Here is a 19,372-nt window from a genome sequence, read left to right as displayed (position 1 = left end):
CCTGCCACAAACTGCCCTCACTCATCCTTTCTACCACAAACTGCCCTCACTCATCCTTTCTACCACAAACTGCCCTCACTCATCTTTTCTACCACAAACTGCCCTCACTCACAATTCCTGCTACAAACCACATTCATTCTTATTCATGCTCATTCAGTTTCTTCCACCACCACCACACTCACACAACTGTTTCTACCATGACTCCCACCCCTCCTCTCACACAACCTCCATCTACCACACACACACACACAAATAAGCGAAAAAACAAAAGAGAACTAAAAAAAAAAAAAACCCGGAAAGGCATATCAGTTACCAAGACAACAGACCTGTTTAATGCTCTGCCTGTTAATCCATGTACCAACTGGATTAAGTCTCCATGTTTCACTGGCTGTGGAGGGTCATTTACCATTAACGTGTTGCTGGAAGAGAATAAGAGAGAGAGATTATATTGGTTTCAAATTTTGGCACAAGGCCAGCAATTTCGAGGAAGGGGTCGATCAATTACATCGACCCCAGTGGGAAAGAAAGAGAGCAAGGAGTGAGTGAGAGAGAGGACAGGCTGCAGAAGTGATTGAGAGAGAGGACAGGCTGCAGAGAATGAAAAGTAAGTCATCATCATCACCATCATCATTCAACGTCTGTTTTCTATGCTGGCATGGGTTGGATAGCTTGATAGGATCGGGCAAGCCGCAGGGCTGTGTTGAGCTCCAGTGTAAACTTTGGAATGGTTTCTGCATCTGAATACCCTTCCTAATGTCAACCCAGTGTATACTAGGTGCATTTTACATGCACCAGTGCTAGGGACGTCACCAAGTAACTTTGAAGACAAGAAACGAACATGATAAAACCATCCCCTCAGCTAAAGTATAGGGAAGTATTTGAAGTGGGGAGGTGGCTCTATGCCGGGTGTTGAGAGACTAAAAATACAACAGAAGGAAAAGCACAGGTATCTAGTTATAAGGAGGAAGCTGAGTAAAAGACAGACACACAGAAAAGTAGGGTTTACTTAGAACAAGAGTTGACCTTTGACCTACCTGTTTGGATGTTTAATAATCCACCAGTTGTAGAGATCTTTAAAGATGTAACAGGTCACTTGTTGTTGGTGGCTGCTGCCTCGGCCATCTACATATCGGATCGGGTAGACGTGTGGGTGGGAATGTAACCAGCAAGGTCGACCAGGTGATGGATTGTTGTTGTAGCGCAACGTGATTTGTGACCCGTAAGCTACATTTAGTGGCTGGCCTTTGGTCAGTGCTGCCAAACCACCCTTTAAAGAAAGAACAGAAGAAATGAAAGCAATATACATTATTTTTGATGCCATGAAAAGATGCACAAGCATATTATAATCCCATAGTCAGGAAGAAAAGATTTTAGTACATTAAAGCATATCGTAGTTTATGGGAGACCCAAGGTGATTTTGGGAAATATTTTTCAAAAAGGAAATGCTTTTTAAATGCCATCAAAGAATATAAGAAATAAAAACAATATACCATATGTTTGAGGGCATAAAAGTCATCCAGGCATCTAAGATGCACTCCAATTTCAGCAGCACATATTCAGAGAAAATAGTTTTAGTGCATTAACCTTTTAGCATTTAAACAGACCATATCGATGATGAAGGATTCAAGTAGGTCTTACTTACCTCAAGGCTAGCCTGAAACGCACTGGTCATGACGTTATCATGGGGTCCAGCTTTGGTGAGAATGCTCAGATGTATGAAGAATATTCCAATGTAGAGGAATGCAGGAATGATACACAGACACATGAAGCGTGCAAAGAAATGTTGAATGAGGCACAACTGTCGGTTGGAGAGCAAAGATGGAAAGAAAATATTACTTTCAGAAGAGCAGAGACACACTTCTACACATTTACGCACACACAAAGGTTCCGGTTATTATTTAGTCTGGGGCAGCTGAACAAATTGACCCCAGTACGAGTTTTTTCTTCTTATTTTTTAAGCCTACCTCTCATTATATTAGTCTTTTTTGACAAACTGCTAAGTTATGGGGACATAAACACAACACCAGTTGTCAACCAGTGATGGGGGGGGGGGCAAACACAGAGACAGACACATGCACACACACACACACACGCACATATATATATATATATATATGGTGGGCTTCTTTCAGTTTCTGTCAAGCAAATCCACTCACAAGGATTTGGTTGTCCCAAGGCTATAACCCAAGCTGTCACACAGAGGGACTGAACTCAGAACAATGCAGTTAGGAAGCAAGCTTCTTATGACACACCCCATACCTGTTCATATCTAATTTCTTCATAGCTAACATTTCCAGGATTACAGCCACCAAACCTCTTACACACACGTAACATACCACACACCTACACACACAAAACCTTCAAAAAATATAAGAAAAACTCACATCAGATTTGAGAATATCTGCTAACATTAACCAATAGTCTTTGAAAATTGACAGCAACACAAGGATGAAAGTCATCATACCAATATATTTAATGCTGCAAATCAAAGAAAATTAATGCATTAGAACATTGAATCAAAGACAGGTGGGGGTGGAAGGAAGAGGAGAAAGAAATGAAATGAAATGGGAGGGAGAGGAAGAGAGAAATTGGGGGAAGAGAAAGAATATGTTAAGGAAACATACCTGAATGCACACGTCAATGAAAGCCCAGTTATAGTCAACCATAACCACCACTGAAGACGAAATTCCCTGGAGGAAAACAAAAAAAAAAATCAAAAGAAATCATGGTCAGTTCTTCCATACAGTTACCAGAACAGTCTGGCGACACTGGCATCAACCAAGCTCAAATGGTGCTTTTTATGTGTCACCAGCAAAAGTGCCAGTCAATCAGTACTGGCATCAGCCACAACAAGGATTTCACTTGACTCAACAGGTCTTCTCAAGCACAGCATATTGCCCTAAACAATTAAGATACTATTTTCTTCAGACAATGCATAGTGATCACTTAGAAGCTTTAAGCTTATAAATATGGTCATTATTTACATAAAACGAAAGGTTAATTATGTTGGTAGAAACTTACTGTTCAGGCATGTGGTGGAACTTTAGAAAACAGAGCAGGGCCAATGCTATGAAGAAGAGAAGCATGCCTTCCATCAGGATGAAACGAGACTGCACAAGGATGGCATTGTCTGAAAGATAAGGGAGTCATGTAAGAATGGCGGGGTTTGTGTGATTACAAGTGTGACAGTCAGAAGATATTGTGAAGATGGCCAAAATACAAAACAAATTAAAACAAAAAAAAATGGCTTGGGAAATGTAAAAGAAGATAGTAGAAAGAATTGATGAAAAGATTAAAGACTTACCAAATAACACAAAGCTTGCAGCTAAAAGTGCCGCCCATCGAGAGAGATGAAGTTCTACAACAATTTGGTAAACAAGCGGAACCAGAAGACTCCCTAATATAGCTGGTAGTAATCGCAACTGGCTGACTGGGACTGTTGATGGGTATTCTGGAGAGAAGGAACAACAATAAACCATTATAGGTAATGGTAGTGATGGTGGTGGTGGTGGTGGTAGTGGTGGGTAACCTCAACAGCCCCACTGAGGTTTTGCAGAGGTGGGTGGCAGTTGGAGGAGGATATGACAGGCAGAAAAGGGAGGGAACAGCCAGAGAAGGCTCCAGCATGACCACAGTCAAATGGCTAAAAGAATAAAAAAATATGTACAAATATGTATATTTGACAACCGGTGTTGGTGTGTTTATGTCCCTGTAACTTAGCAGTTCAGCAAAGAGACTGATAGAACAAGTACCAGGCTTAAAGAAGAATAAATAAGTACTGGGGTTGATTCGTTTGACTAAAGATTCTTCAAGGATGTGCCCTAGCATGGCCAGAAACAAGTAAAAGATTATATTGTTAGTAATGAGAGAAGAATATTTACCAGTTCCAATCCGATCAAAACTTAGGTTTCCCTGAAATCCTGTATAGTGTCCTGGAAATAGAATTTAGAAACAAAAACAAAAAATCACTTAAATATTCTACATTAGAAAGAACTACCCACCCACCTCCCATCCAGTCTAAAGACCGGAACAAGTAAAAAAGACAAAAATAAAAGAAATAATTTGTATTTACCTGCCAGTGTTAACAACAGCTTCCCCAGGGGAGGATGGATGTCGAAGAAAAATATATTCTGGAGATACAATGAAACGAATTTAGCGAAATGAAGCTCATCAAACCTGAAGAGAAAATTAAAAGAGACTTCAATTAAAAGCTTAATTACAAACGCATGAAATACTGATCTCAAGGCCAGCAATTTTGGAGAAGGGGTTAAGTCAATTACATCGACCCCAGTACTTGACTGGTACTTTTTTTCTATTAACCTTGAGAGGGTCAACCTTAGCAGAATTTGAACTCTGAACATAGCAACCGTCCAACCCATGCCAGCATGGAAAATGGACCTTAAAAGATGATGGTGATGATACATCTACACACATACACTCATGTTTTGGGTTCTGTTTTCTTGTTTGCATCACCAAACCTACCTGTCAATCTAAATATTCCTTTACCCACTGGGAGAGAGGAAAAGATGCGAGAGAGGAACATAAATTTCACGAGGTACTCACACAACAGCACGAGGAAGTTCAATCTGCCATGTTCTTGTAGCCAAAGCACCAATGAATAAGAAAATCTGGACCAAATCTAGTTCCAACTTGACAGAGAATGGTTTCTGTTCTTTCTTTGTAGACTTCCCCTCAGGAGCCCCATCACCCTAAATGAGCAGGAAAAAAAAACAAGAGAAAACTCAGACTTACGTCCATGCTGGTAATCAATTAAAATGTGTATTGATGAGTTTTAAATATCTACATAATAAACAGCTGGTTGGTTGGTTGGTTGGTTTCTCCAGTCTTGCTTTATATTGTATAGTGAGAGAGGGAGAAAGAGTAAAAGAGACAGTGAGGGTTAAAATAAGAGGTGCAGGATGAGTACACATACCAGTCTTGGTGGCAGGAGGAGAGGGAGAAGATGGCAATACTTATGATGAGAGGAGTTTTACAAATGACAAAACAATAAATATTTTTCTTTCGAAACTCAGCTTTTATTTTGTATAAGCACTAAATTACTTTTTCTCTTTCGTAGAGGCACAGGGGTTGAAGTTTGCAGGGAAGGGGGGGGCAGGTTCATTATACTTACCCCAGTGCTCAGCTGGTATTTATTTTATCTACCCTGAAAGGATGAAAGGCAAAGCTGAACTCAGCAGGATTTGAACTCAGGACATTAAACCTTGAAGAACTGCCACAAGGCATTTTGTCCAGCTCATCAAATTATAATTATTGTAAAAAATATATATATATATTAGCAACAAAACAATGATGATGAGGAGACACTGATGACATTAATCAAGGAGTAATATTTATCCCCACTTAAATGTGGATTTTGTATTAAAACAGACCATAGTACGGTAATTACGACAAGAGAAACCCTCATATTGGCTTGTAGTACAGCATCAAGCTCAGATGTCTTTGGAATGGTTTCTATGGCTGGATGCCCTTCGCTCGTGCCAACCACTTTACAATGTCTACTGGGTAACTTTTTGTGCTACCAACACTGGTGAGGTAACTAGGTCATTTGCATGACAAGAAAGTACAGTAGAAAGAAAAGATGAAAAAAATGCAAAAGGAAAACTTCCTTTGACTTAATGGGATTTAGGGATATTGAGAGGTGGTTGTATGGCCAGGTGTTGAGGGGCTAAAAAGTGTAACAGGCAACAGCCCAGGTGTGCTGCTGTAGAAGTGATACATAGCTACCTTGCATTCTATAAGGGCGGGTGGTAGTAGGTGGCAGTGTTAAACCAGAGTAGTGCTTTAGGACTACCATTCACACTAGAGATGTCCAAAGGATGAGATATTGTCAAACAAGGTGGAATGTCTTAGACTTTAATAGAAACAAACTAAGAGGAATGAATTTAATTACCTAAATGGCATGACAGCTGTTCCCAGTACAACTTGTGTCCATTATACCAGTGAAAAGAAACAGTTCTGGCAGTCATAGTCGAGCAACTGGTTCTGGATTCACAACAAAAGAGTATCTAAGTGTATCTGAGAAAGTGTTTTCTTTTTAACAATGAAACTCAGAACCTCATTAATTATGCAACTTAATAAACGAGGTTATTCACATGATAAAACCTTGATGGTTATTCTGATAACTTATAAAAAAACACAAGATTTTTTTTCGTTTTGTTGTTATTGTTTACCTAGCATATGACCATCTCTTTTCTTTTTATTACAGGTATAGTGTACCTAAGACTACAGTATCCAATGTGTCCATTTCTTTTAAGGTAGGATGTTATTTGAGGAAAATTTGACTACTATTTCTAGTAGGCCATGTAATTGCTTAGACATTCAATCATTGACTCTTGTATAATATAAAATGAAGAGCCACTGTCCATTGTTTTCTCAGGGGCTCCTAGACTAGGAAATAGAAGTAACTGAGTAAGGTTTTATAAGGGTAATTTTTTTGCATCTCCTGCTGATCATTTTCACTATCTCTTAAACAAGAATCTGCTCTGCACACTTCTCTCATATTTTAACCCCTTATCTCCAAGCATAGAGTCAACCCCTCCACCCCGAGGGTTAGTAGTCTTGCAAGCTGCATGGCAACCTTACTAATGCTGGCAGCACAAAAAGAAAACAAACAAACAAAATAAAACGTTTTGTAAAGTGGTTGGTGTTATGAAGGACATCCAGCCATAAAAACCATGCCAAATAGAACACATTAGGGCTTGATGTATCCTTGAACATATTGGATTCTGTCAAACCAGTAACTCGTAACAGCATGAAACACCAGCATACATGTCAGAGTGACAAAGAAACGAGGAAGAAATCAGGTGGCCGTGAGATGTGCTAATAATAACAACTAAATCGCCCATAAATCACATACAAAAACTTTTCTGGGAAGTTTTGCATAATAATATGAATTCCCGTGTGTAAAACAGAAATTCGCAAAAATTCTCTGAAAATTCCGTCGACATCCCAAACCATTTGTTCCCCCCCCCCCAAAAAAAATGACTCTGTGAAAAACGTCGGCGTCTTCTTTTAATAAGGCCACACTTAATTTTACGGCATTCTTACGAAAGAATACCAATTTTACTTGTATACGAAGTTCCAGTCTTTTTCAAGGGAACACTTCAACTGACTCTACTCCAGCTCCTACAAATGTATGGTTACCTTATGCCATTTGCGATCGTTGGTGAGATTCCTAATTTCCTATATAGTTAATTCGCGAAACGAGAGAACTCCTATGAAGTCGTTCGACCTACAAGAAACAGCAGCCAAATTTCCTGCAAAACACATCTAGCCATGTTTTTAAAAAAACTTGTATGTGTTCGTCTGATTTGCTAGAAATAGAAGCCAAATCTGCCTCAAAATACACACATATCCAGCCATGTTAAAAATAAAAAGAATTTCTACGTGCTCATGGTGTCTGCTAAAAATAGTAGCCAAATCGGCACTGTCATGCTATTAGCTGTCAGAAGTGAAAGTGCTCACTGCTAGTGAAGTATCTGTCTGTCTGTCTGCCTGTCGATTCTTTGGCTACTGACAGCTAATACCATGACTGGCCGGAGCGAGCTATATGTCTGTCTGTCTGTCTCTCTCTCTCTCTATCTATCTATCTATTACTCGAAAGTCCGCGCTAGCTAGTCGTGAGTAGAAAACACAAATTTAATATAAAAACATATTTCCTGAAATTGCAAATTATTTAAAATATAAAAATATAATTTTCAACAGTGAGAATTTATCAAAATAGAAAACAAATGAAGTTTGAAGTTTAAAAATAATAGGATCGACCACTCACGACTAGCTAGCGCGGACGCGAGTACCCTTATACTCTGTGTTGTGTTTTCAAACGCATGGATATAGGTGTCAAATTTGTTCCAATAACTTTCGAGTAATAGATAGACAGAGAGAGAGAGACAGACAGACATATAGCTCGCTCCGGCCAGTCATGGTATTAGCTGTCAGTAGCCAAAGAATCGACAGGGCAGCAACAGGCAGGCAGACAGACAGATACTTCACTAGCAGTGAGCACTTTCACTTCTGACAGCTAATAGCATGATAGTGCCGCCAAATCTCCCTCAAAACACATCCAACCATGTTAAAAAGAGAATTTCAGGTCTTCGTAGTAATTGTTAGAAATAGCAGCCAAATCTACTGCAAAACCCACCCAGCCGTGTTAAGAAGAGAACTATGTACCCATGGTATTGCTAGAAATAGTAGCCAAATCTCCCTCAAAATACACCTAGCCATATTAAAATGAGACCACCTACGTACTTGTGATACATGCAACAAATAGAAGCCAAATCGCCTCCTTCGAGCCGCATACTACCGTCTTACAAAGAGAACTGCGTGCTCGCTTGATCTGCATGAAATAGCAGCCAAGCCCCTGGATAATGTAACCGTAAATACATTGTGTGTGAAGGGAGGGGGGGGGAGTTAGAGAGGTCATGACTTGAAAAACTTTAGTCGACGGCTTACTCAGTGAGGGTTGACTCGGAGCAAAATAACATTAATGGTTACATTACCTGGTCACGTTCTTTGGGTAAGGCACAAGACTTGGTTTTTATGTTTTGCAACTGTTTGTACCGTTCTGTATTTCCCTCCACAGTCGCAGACATGGTTTATGGGAGAAGTGAAATAAATAAAGCTATTAAATAAAAGAAATTTTCGAAAAGAACGAGATAATTTTGGCCAGTTCTACGTCCTCATGTTGGTTTGTTTTGAAAACCGCTTCATTCGTTCATTTCTCGGTGCCTTTTTTTTTTTACAATTAAACAAGAAAAAAACATTAAAAAAAGAAATGACTCAATCGATAAACAACTACGGATAATGTGGTAATATGATTAAGTTTAGACATTATCGGAAACTTCTTAATTATGTATAATAACAAGTGTGCGTGTGATTCCGGTGTCGTAATGAATTGACTTAATGGCTGGGAAACAGTTCAGCTCGTTTCTAACGACGAAATTAAAAAAGACAGACAACTATTTTATAGCCGCTGCTTTTCGTATCCAAAAACTCAACATTTCCGAAATTCTTCTCTTGTACTTCCTGTTGCTTGCAATAACTACTCTCTCTCTCTCTCTCTCTCACTCACTCACTCACTCTCACTTTCTCTGCCACGTTGCTATGTCGGTGTCAATCTATAGGGAGACATCATCAGCAAAAAGTGATGCAGAATGGTCATTAAGCGGAATACGGGAACCGGTTCCTTGTCTCAGCAGTGTGTGTGGAGATATATATGGATCCTGCATCAGTTTTGACGATAATTATTCAGTAGTTCGAGATCATCGGGAAACCACTTGCAAGCGTCTTCGTTGGCTGCTATTTCTAGTATATCGGGCAATCACATCGGGTGACCACTTACGAGCGCCTTCGTTGGCTGCTGTTCCTAGTTCATCGATTAACCACAACGACTAATTGAAGGCTCCTTCGTTTGGTTTCTATTTCTACACAGCGATAGACCAAACCGGATGACCATTTGCAGGAGCCCTCGTTGGTTGTTATTTCTAGCATAACGGTTAACCACATCGAGTAACCACTTGCAAGCGTCCTCATTGGCTGCTGTTTCTAGCACATCGTGGGACTACATGGGAGTGACCATTTGCACGCGTTCTTGTAGGCTGCTATTTCTAGCACATCAAGTAACTACTTGGTTCCTCATTATGTGTTCATTTGATATGCGAGAAACAGCAGCCAACGAGCGAGCCTCTATGTGACATTCGATGTGCTAGAAATAGCAGCCAACGAAGGAGCTTATACGCGTTCACTCAGTATACTAGAAATAACAGCCAATGAGTGGACATCTATGTGTTCACTCGATATGCTAGAAATAACAGCCAATGAGGGAGCACCTCTGTGGTCACTCGACTAGAAGTTTTCCAAGGCTGTGCCCCAGCATGGCCGCAGTCTAATAACTGAAACAGATAAAAGGTAAGAGAAAAAGATACATATAGAGAGTGAGAGGGGGAGGGAAGAGAGGGACATTACAATTTATTAATTGAATACGATTGGCATAGATACTTTCGCTTTCCTCATACATGTAGAGATATGCTTTCACACAAAAACAACGAGAGAGAGGAGGAAGGAGAGAACGAGTGAACCATTAAGACGTCTGATGTCAAACAAGTCAGCGTCGAAGCAGTAACGCCAAGACGTCACATACCCCTGATACTAATGCTAATAGCTATGTCTTTGGAGGAAGGCGTCTGACAACATAAATGAAAACCGTGGATGAACAGGGTGGGAGCTAGAAACAAAGAACGTTTCTGATGTCTCTCCGTTTGAAAATGACTATGTTCTCAATGCTGTCTCAGAAGCTGGATACGCAATGAAAGGTTTGACAAGTTCTCTAGCACCTGTGACATTTGCAACCAGTCGACTGAAATAATGCATCAATCAACTCAACGAAAAAGTATGCGCTGAAACTAACATCTTCGTCAACAGACAACAAGCGAATGCTGTGGGACAATTCACTTAACTAGGAAACATACTTTTCCCGATCCACAAGAATGTACGAAACAGGAGAGGCATCTCTCCAGAGACAAAGGTCATGGTTCGTAGGACCGGAGATCTCACTACACTGTTTCTATGGCTGTGAAGTATTGATTAACAATGGCATGCAATGAAGCTGAACTACTTTCATAGCATCCAAAAATTCTTGACATTCAATGGCAAGCTTTCAGTATCCAACAAGCGAATGCAACTACATTCCTATTCTTTCTTCATTGTTTTTCATCGATACCGGTCTTATTTCGCCTAACATCATCTGCTACACCTGACAACTTACATTGATCCTTCAACATTACATTCCGCTACAAATATCTATCACTTTCCACAAGCCTGATTTCGTTATTCATAAAAGCCTTTCGTTACCCAACATACTGAAATAAAGGAAGGCAGAGAGAGTGTATTTAAAGAAAACAAAGAAAAGGCGATTTTTGAAGGTTAATTGGGGCAGTTAAAATCCGGAAACCATGGAAAATGGTGACTTTACGTCAGTTGCATTTAGTTGATGTGAGAGTTGCGTATGGAGTGACATAATTTATACTTTCACGCTTTTGTCGTCGTTTGTTCGTCAGAAAGTGACTAAAAGTCAATGAAAATGTTTTAAATATTTAGTATTCATTCATAAAATTAAACATTACACTTCCTAGCTTCTGTGGTTTCTGAGACACTGGAGCAGGTACTCAAGCATGTAGGAGAATAAGAAAAAAACTGAATGGAGAGTGAGGCGATCTTCTTTTGGCAGTGGTGGATATGATGACGATAATTTTACAGTTCGCTCGGCATAAACTTTTAAATAAATACTATCCGTATGAAGAGCACTAACTAAATTTAGAATGGCAGCGAGTTTGCAGAATCATTAGCACGTAGGGCAAAATGCTCAACGGCATTTCGTCCGTCTTTACGTTCTGAGTTCAAATTCTGCATAGGTTGACTTTGCCCTTCATTCTTTTAGAGTCGATAAAATAAATACTAGCTGAGTACTGGGGTCGATGTAATTGACTTACCCCCTTCCAAAACATTGCGGGCCTTGTGCCAAAAATATGAAACCAGTATCAACATATGTAGTACGAAGAGCGACTATTTTCTGAACGTGTTCATGTCTATACCTGTTCGGCATAGTATCGATTAATTCTTCCTTGTGGTGGGTTACCAACAGCATCTCCCTGAATAATTGCCCAGTGTCTCTTCTTCCTGCTCGAACCATTCAATGACAAGCCAGATTGGGGGTCTGCTGTAAGCAATATGTGTTTTATGTGGGGTCCGGGCGGCACACACTCTAGCTACGCTAGTGATTTTCTGTTAATTTCACAGATTTTGAAATATTGAAATGAAGTCAAAATTTTCAAATTTGGTATATTGATGTACTTTTTCACGGTGGAACTGACGCTATAGTAGAAGACACTAGCCCAAAGTACCATACAGTGGTATTGAACCCAGAACCACGCGAATGTGTGTGTGTGTGTGAGAGAGAAAGAGAGAGATGACTGGTCTTGAGTAAGTATTTAGTTAAAAATAGATAGATAGATAGATAGATAGATAGACAGAAACTAGTGTGAGTTAACCGAATCTAGTTCCTAGAGTCACCGTAGCTTTTTCATTCAAGTGTGTGTGTGTGTGTGTGCCCCCGCGTGGGAGATGGATAGCGAGAACAAACAAGAAACAGAATTCAATACACAAGAATGTTCCATTCTTTATTCGGCTAAATTATGTAAGTACACAAACACACACATACAGATCAACCTATTCTCGTGCAGTTCTCTATACAAATACACATATATATGTACTAACCCGTATCCATCTGCCTCTCTTTCTCCCCCCTACCATCTCGCTAGTCGTTTACTCTATCTCTCTCCATACATGTATGTGTGTGTATGTATGAGTATAGATTGACAGATAGACGTGTATTTACACATACGTATACTAGATTATATATACCGTGTGTGTGTGTGTATACATATATATATATATATATATATACAGAAAGAGAGAGAGAAAGCGAAAGGAGATGTGCGACATATACATACCCTGTCTTTGTCTCTCTCTTTCTCTCTTCCCTCACACTTACGTAAACTTCCGTTCCTAATAACCACCCTAAAAGAAAACATTAATCAACTCGCCGAACATCAAATGGTGATTGTTCAAGTCCACTGGTTATTAACAGTAAGTCTATGCCTGTTCTATCCTGTATTAATATTATTATCTACTTACATGTTTGGTTATGTATTTAGTTAGTTATGTAGTAATCTAACTTACAGAATATGTCTAACTTTCACTTGTCTTATCTGGAAGTAGTAATGATACTATTAATAATAAGGCGGTATCATGATAGACCGAATCGCTTGTCGAACGGAGTGATGCGTACTTTTAGCTTCCGAGGTCAATCTCGCAGAGGTCAACTTCACCTTCCATCGTTCTGGGGTCTTGTTGAGTTTCTGGTGTCGATTTAATCGTTTGAGCATTCTGACATAATGCCGGCTGTATTTATTTGCAATCCGTTTTGTTTTGAGATCAAATTCAAATCCCGCTTTTGGAAGCCACTTTGGGCGATCTAAGGCCGATATTTAGGTAATCGTACCGAAAGATCGCCCAACTTTGCCTTCCGTCAGAGAGTGGGTACTGTAAACAGTGCAGGGGTAACTTGAAATCGGGTTCTGGCTACCCTCGGGGGTAAAAGTGACATCGATTTCAGGGGGCTAATGCAGATTCGCACCTCACCTTGAAAAATGCATTTTTCTGAAAAAGTCAGATAACCGAGTGGTAACTTGAAAAGGGGGGGGGGTACAAAAGGAAATCTTGCCCAGGAATGACAGGAAGTCCATAGGCAAAAATTGGTTGAGAACCGTTGCTTAGAATGGAATAGGGGGTTATAGTCATCCCTTCAGATATGAATTCTTGTTCTTTTGTTAGAAATCAACCGTAATAATAGTAGTAGTGGTGGTTGATGTTGTTTTTAACCTCAAGTCAACTTCTCACGAACGGACGTCCAACAGAGTTGACTTATATTCAAAGTATGTCTGAGGACAATATGTCGTGTGTTGTTTCCACTCTAAGCAAAGCGGGGGCATGTAATTTGCGGGCAGTTTAACTGCTATTTCTAGTAAGTCCTATTACATCGGCTGACCTGGCTCTTGTCAGTTCCGAGTTTAATTTTAGCCAAGTTCTAGGTTCGATTTAATATTTCTAACAGAATTGTAATTTATAAATCTTTACATTGATTTTTATTTAATTTTTTTTTTTTTTTGTCATTAACAATCGAGCTAGTTTTCTAAAGTTTCCTTTGAAAAGAAGTTTGCTTCCCAACCACAAGCCTCGAGCCGACCAAAGCCTTGTGAGTGGATTTGGGAGACGGAAACTAAAAAAAGACCGTCGTAAAATAACTTTTACCGTTTTATTTTTTATTTGTTTCAATCATTAGACTGCGGCCATGCTGGGGCCTCCAAGAATTTTTAGTCGAATGAATTGTCCCCAGTACTTTTTTTAAAGCCTGATATAATTTGCGCAAACTGCTAAGTTACGCGGACGTAAACACACCGAGCGTTGTTCATTTCCAGTCTTCTGTGAAAAACATGTCTGGCCATGGAGGAAATATTACCTTACTTGGTAACAGGTAGGTGTTGGTGACAGGAAGAGCTCCCAGCAGATTCCGTCTGATCCATGCAACCATGGAAAAGTGGATGTCAAATGACTATGATGATTATATATATATTTATATATAGATATTTTAACGTCCACTTTTGTATACTTGCATAGGTCAGACAAAACTTGTTGAAGCAGATTTTCAGCGTTTGGAAGCCTCTCTCGTCACCAGCCCTTACCTCAAGTAAGTTAATATTTTTCATAATCTTCCAAATACGATCGATGCAACACAATGACAAGCCATGATTTCGAAGAAGAAAAACCAATTTAGTATTTAACTTTAGATGACGTAGATAATGAAAGAATAAAATATAAACATAGAAATTCTACGTCACCACAATTAGAAACATAGAAATTTTATGCCATGACAATTAGATTATAGGAAAAGCATTATAATTGATGGGTTATTAAGGTTATTTTACTATTGAAATATTTAAATGCTTTTCAATATCTATGAAAACATTTCAATGTAAAATTATTTCTATAATTTAATAATGCTAATCTGGAAGTAATTAAAAAATACATATATATATTCGATGTGTGTGTGTGTGTGTGTATTATCAGTCACAAGTTGAGGACTGGTAGCTTGTTGGGAATGACGGCAAGGAATCAGCTCTGGATTTGCGCAGCCAATGTTTTTTTATGCTCGTCCTGTCCTATTCTGTTTGCAGGAGATGGTACTGCAGTTGGTGCAGCTATGCTAGGCAAGGAGATTCTGTACCTGTATTTTCCAGGTGTCGTGATTGATCTCAAGGCACTTCAGTCTTAGTAAATGCTCTAATAAATATCATTGTAACTATTGTTGTCATTCATATTGGTTTCAGTGCCAAATATGGTTCTTCTGTCATTCGGTATAATCACAGACATTCAGTATGCAGACAGAGAGGATGGCTACGACTTTTTTAAAATCAACAAACGGCATTTTCGTGCCTCATTGGAACAGACAAGCAAAGCTATCAACTACTGGATGCAGTCCGCCAACGAGGTATCATTTATCCTACAGCTTGGTGACCTCTTAGATGGCTACAACAAACGGAACAACCAAAGAGATCGTGCTTTAGCATGCATGAAAAAAGCATTTTCTAAATTCCCCAGAAATGTCTACCATGTTTGGGGAAATCATGAATTCTATAATTTTACCCACGAAGAACTTCTCAACTCTATACTGAACAGTTCTTTAAACAAGGCTTGTAAAAATATTCCTGGTAGAGGCTATTATTCTTTCACACCACACAAGTCCTTGAAATTCCTTATTCTTGATTGTTATGCTGTCAATATGATTGACCAGTTGTGTCCAAATTACCAAGAGGCAAAGGAAATGTTTAAAGTGAACACAAACAAAGACATCAATTGTTCAGATGGTCTTGATGATTCCACGTGCATGGTTGTTGCATATAATGGTGCCATCGGAAAAGCCCAGATGGAATGGATATCTGCATCTCTGCAACAGGCTGAAGAACTGCATCAAAACGTTGTGATCTGTGGTAAGTTTCAAAATTTTGTCTTTAGAATTAATTTATTTCTCTCTCTCTCTCTCTCTCTCTTTCTCTCTCTCAGAGAGAGCCATTTTGTCCAGTATTCAAGTAACTACGGTAAATACAATGTTTTGCTCAAAAAAAGCACAATCACTTCTATATACTTTTCTACTCTAGGTACAAGGCCCGAAATTTGGTGGGAGGGGGCCAGTCCTCAGCCAAACCATCCAACCCATGCCAGCATGGAAAGTGGACGTTAAATGACAATGATGATGATGATCATATATATATATATAAGTATATTTAGTATATGATTTAAGTTATAGACCAGTCCCAAAAACCACTGAACCATGACAGAGAGAGAGAAAGAGAGAGAGACAAGGTCTCATTCCAGCAACATGACCAGCTGAAACTACCTTCTATTTATTTGTTTTTTGGGAATCTGTTCAGATTGGTTCACAGATTTTTTTATTAACTTTCTCTTTTTCAACAGATCCATTTTTTATTATATGTCCTCTGTTTCTTTGCAATTATCAGAAATCATTTCTTACTTTCATTTCTACAGGCCACTGTCCAGTTTACATCAAGTCTTGCAACATTAAAAGTCTCTGCTGGGATTCTGCTGCCATCCTCAAGTTAATCTCCAGCTTCAATTGTGTGCTGGCTTATTTTGCCGGGCATGAGCACCAGGGTGGCTTTGCCATCGATCCTAAAGGTATCTACCACATCACATTCCCTGGAGTTATCGAAACCTCACCAGACACTAGCTGCTTTGCCACAGTCGAATTACACCCACGCACATTACAGGTATGCGGTCAAGGCAAAATCCAGAACTATTCTATACCTCTTCGATATGAAGTTAAAACATAGCTCCTCTCCCCACCACTTCACTACTTCCCTCCTACTGTCAAACAGCAAAATTGTACAGACTAATAAAGATTTATTTTAAAGTTCTTTCCAATACATTCCATGCACTGTGCTGTTGTTGTTGTTGTTGTGAAGGCAGCGAGCTGGCAGAATTGTTAGCATGCCAGGTAAAACGCTTAGCAATATTTTGCCCATCTTTATGTTCTGAGTTCAAATTCCACCAAGGTCGACCAACCAAATTGCTCTCAAGTCTCTGTTGTTTTTAAAAGCTGAGGTCACAGAGGTGAATGCTGCAATTCTTTCCATGTTAGATTTTGACTGACACTCCATTGGTTACGACGACAAGCGTTTCACTTGATCCAATCAACGGAACAGCCTCCATGGGAATTAACATGCAAGTGGTTGAGCACACCACAGACATATGTACCCTTAACATAGTTCTCAGTGAGATTCAGCATGACATAGAATGTGACGAGGCCGGTCCTTTGCGATACAGGTACAACTCATTTTTGCCAGTTGAGTGAAATAAAGTGTCTTGCTCAAGAACACAACATTTCACCAAGAATTGAACTTGTGACCTGAGATCATGAACCAAACAAGCTATGTGCCTTCAGACCTTCAGATCGTTTGGATCATCATACTGGCATGAGTTGGACAGTTCAAGAGGAACTGACAAGCCAGAAGTCTGTGCCAAGCTCTAATGTTGATGCCCTTCCCAATGCTAACCAATTTACAGAGTGTACTGGGTGCTTTTTGCTTAACACTAATTTGGGCTACAAAAACAAAAACTCCTATCACCACCATGTTTGTTGCTTTCATCATTCTTGCTGTCATCATCTTTATTATTGTCCTAACCATACAAAAATACAATATAACATAAAAGGAAACAACAAGGCAAAGGAACCATCATGAATATTATAACGTGTGTTATGTAAAAAAAAAAAGAAACAAACAAACAACAAAGTCAGGAGTTGATACACAAAATGTTTTTATATATAATGACAGGTTAATTAGCCCTGGTGACATAAACACCTGATGAAGGTCTAATTGGTATGAAATCTATGTATTAGGTCCCCATATTCAAACCAATATATACATATTATATGTATGAATATAATATATATAATATATGTATATTATATATACACATATTAGAAAATGGAGGATAATATGCTGAACCCAACAACTTGCCACCTGAACACTAATTATTATAAGCACCAATCATCTTATGTCATTCAATATCTTATTACCCATAACTTATTTATATATATATATATATATATATATATATATATATATATATACATATATACACATATAAATCTCATCACCCAATAGTTATAAATGTAACAGCTGTTATGGCCTGGTGGCACACTTAACATAATTCAAATGAAGATAAAAGTTTTCCCATTTTTGCCTGTGAAGCAATAAACACACCGGGGTTTACAGAACACACAAGTCATTAGTCATTAGCCTTTAAACTGTATCAAAATACATCCATCACCAGTATCTCACAATGCATCAATTTATACAATATATATATATATATATATATATATATATATATATATATATATATATATATATATATATATATATATATATATATGTGTGTGTGTATATATATATATATATATATATATATATGTATGTATGTTTCCTTCTTTCTGTATTAATCTCACTCTATGTATGCGTATATGTATATGTGTATGATTTTGTTGGAAGAAATATGAATTTGCACATCTCTATATACCTACCTACACACACACACACACACACATATGTATGTACATGTACACACACACACGTTTGTTGGACAGTTCAAGAGGAACTGACAAGCCAGAGGATTGCACCAAATTCCAATGTCTTCTTTAGCAAGATCTCTACTGCTGGATGCGCTTCCTCAAGCCAAACACTTCACAGTGCGTGTGCTCAGTGCTTTTTCTCTGACACTATCACTAATGAGACCACTGGTACTTCATTTTATCATCACCCACCCCAGGGTTGTAAAGCAAAGTTGACCTCAGTGAGATTTGAATTAAGAACGTACAGAACTGGAAGAAATTTTTCTAAGCATTTTGTCTAACATGCTAACGATTCTTCCAGTTTACCATTTATATATCCATACAGAACATTGCATAAATTAGAATCTGTGGAACGTGTATCTTACTATATAAAATACATTGTCTGTGTGTGTGTCCTCTATGCATGGCCAAACTTCTGGATCAATCTGTATGTACCACACTTAGCATACATGAATAATTTGACCTGGGAAATAAGAATATGGTCTTGGTTTATTTTTTTTTTATTAAAAATAAATAATATTGCTTTATATATATACCATATAACATGTATATACCATATTTTCCACCTTACAGTCAAATTTTTCAAACCAAAATTTACATCCAAAAACAGGAAGGTTGACTTATATGCCGAGACTATTTCAGTGAACAAAAACTTCCATGTGAAATACAGCAGGATTTGGAAAGATAATGATGATGTTTGAATGTTTACACTATAAACTATGTTGACTTGTATGCTGGAAAATATGGAATATGCAAAAGGGAATTTGTTCTGAAATATTCTAGGATTATTAAACAAGTTGTGTAAGGGGTATTAGTATATTATTACTTATTTTTATCTCTGTTTCTCATTCATTGACACCATTTAAAAAGTGTTGCATTGTGATAAACTGCAGAATGGAGTGCAAACTGCTGCCCTGTGAAATACTTGTGTTTATTCCACTATTGCTGCAGCAAATGCACACCCCTGCACACTGGAGTCTTTCACCAAAACTATGTTTGCCTGAAAAATGCAAAAAATAAGGCAGAAAATTTAATAGGATTTAAAACATTTTGAATTTTAAAATTTGTGATATATATACATATATA

The 19,372-nt window shown here is 38.4% G+C and overlaps 2 protein-coding genes across 14 annotated transcripts in view; one reads left to right on the top strand and one right to left on the bottom strand.

Moving 5' to 3' along the window:
• The window catches only part of LOC106867754 (protein O-mannosyl-transferase 1), a 20,126-nt gene extending 11,146 nt beyond the window's left edge, over window positions 1–8,980 (bottom strand). The window contains exons 1-11 of the mRNA XM_014912725.2: window positions 8,520–8,980; window positions 4,564–4,709; window positions 4,073–4,176; window positions 3,882–3,932; window positions 3,305–3,451; window positions 3,022–3,130; window positions 2,625–2,690; window positions 2,385–2,478; window positions 1,643–1,798; window positions 1,035–1,267; window positions 327–419 (exon numbers count right to left, since the gene is read on the bottom strand). Of these exons, the coding sequence (XP_014768211.1) occupies window positions 327–419; window positions 1,035–1,267; window positions 1,643–1,798; window positions 2,385–2,478; window positions 2,625–2,690; window positions 3,022–3,130; window positions 3,305–3,451; window positions 3,882–3,932; window positions 4,073–4,176; window positions 4,564–4,709; window positions 8,520–8,612 (1,292 nt within the window). The 5' untranslated portion in view covers window positions 8,613–8,980. The remainder of the gene's footprint in view (window positions 1–326; window positions 420–1,034; window positions 1,268–1,642; window positions 1,799–2,384; window positions 2,479–2,624; window positions 2,691–3,021; window positions 3,131–3,304; window positions 3,452–3,881; window positions 3,933–4,072; window positions 4,177–4,563; window positions 4,710–8,519) is intronic.
• LOC106867761 (manganese-dependent ADP-ribose/CDP-alcohol diphosphatase) lies at window positions 6,228–16,584 on the top strand. 13 transcript variants are annotated; one of them, XM_014912763.2, is made up of 4 exons: window positions 6,228–6,275; window positions 14,254–14,323; window positions 14,964–15,623; window positions 16,180–16,584. In XM_014912763.2, coding segments are annotated over exons 2-4 (966 nt in total). In that variant the 5' UTR covers window positions 6,228–6,275; window positions 14,254–14,322; the 3' UTR covers window positions 16,485–16,584. The 13 variants fall into 13 exon arrangements, with proteins under 13 accessions (XP_014768249.1, XP_014768289.1, XP_014768256.1 ...); XM_014912770.2 differs by lacking the exon at window positions 6,228–6,275 and adding an exon at window positions 9,793–9,927; XM_052975756.1 differs by lacking the exon at window positions 6,228–6,275 and adding an exon at window positions 9,793–9,927 and having other exon boundaries at window positions 14,811–15,623.
• Window positions 16,585–19,372: the final 2,788 nt, after the last annotated feature.

The sequence above is a fragment of the Octopus bimaculoides genome, chromosome 22 (genome assembly GCF_001194135.2).
Source record: "Octopus bimaculoides isolate UCB-OBI-ISO-001 chromosome 22, ASM119413v2, whole genome shotgun sequence".
Classification (NCBI taxonomy): Eukaryota; Metazoa; Mollusca; class Cephalopoda; order Octopoda; family Octopodidae; genus Octopus; species Octopus bimaculoides.
This window is presented reverse-complemented; position numbering and strand designations above follow the sequence as displayed.

Coding starts and splice junctions, on each gene's coding strand:
- LOC106867761 (XM_014912739.2), top strand. CDS start 12,631: ATGGTGATTGTTCAAGTCCACTGGTTATTAACA. Junction 12,664..14,253: donor AAGTCCACTGGTTATTAACA/GTAAGTCTATGC, acceptor ATACTTGCATAG/GTCAGACAAAACTTGTTGAA. Junction 15,624..16,179: donor TCAAAACGTTGTGATCTGTG/GTAAGTTTCAAA, acceptor TCATTTCTACAG/GCCACTGTCCAGTTTACATC.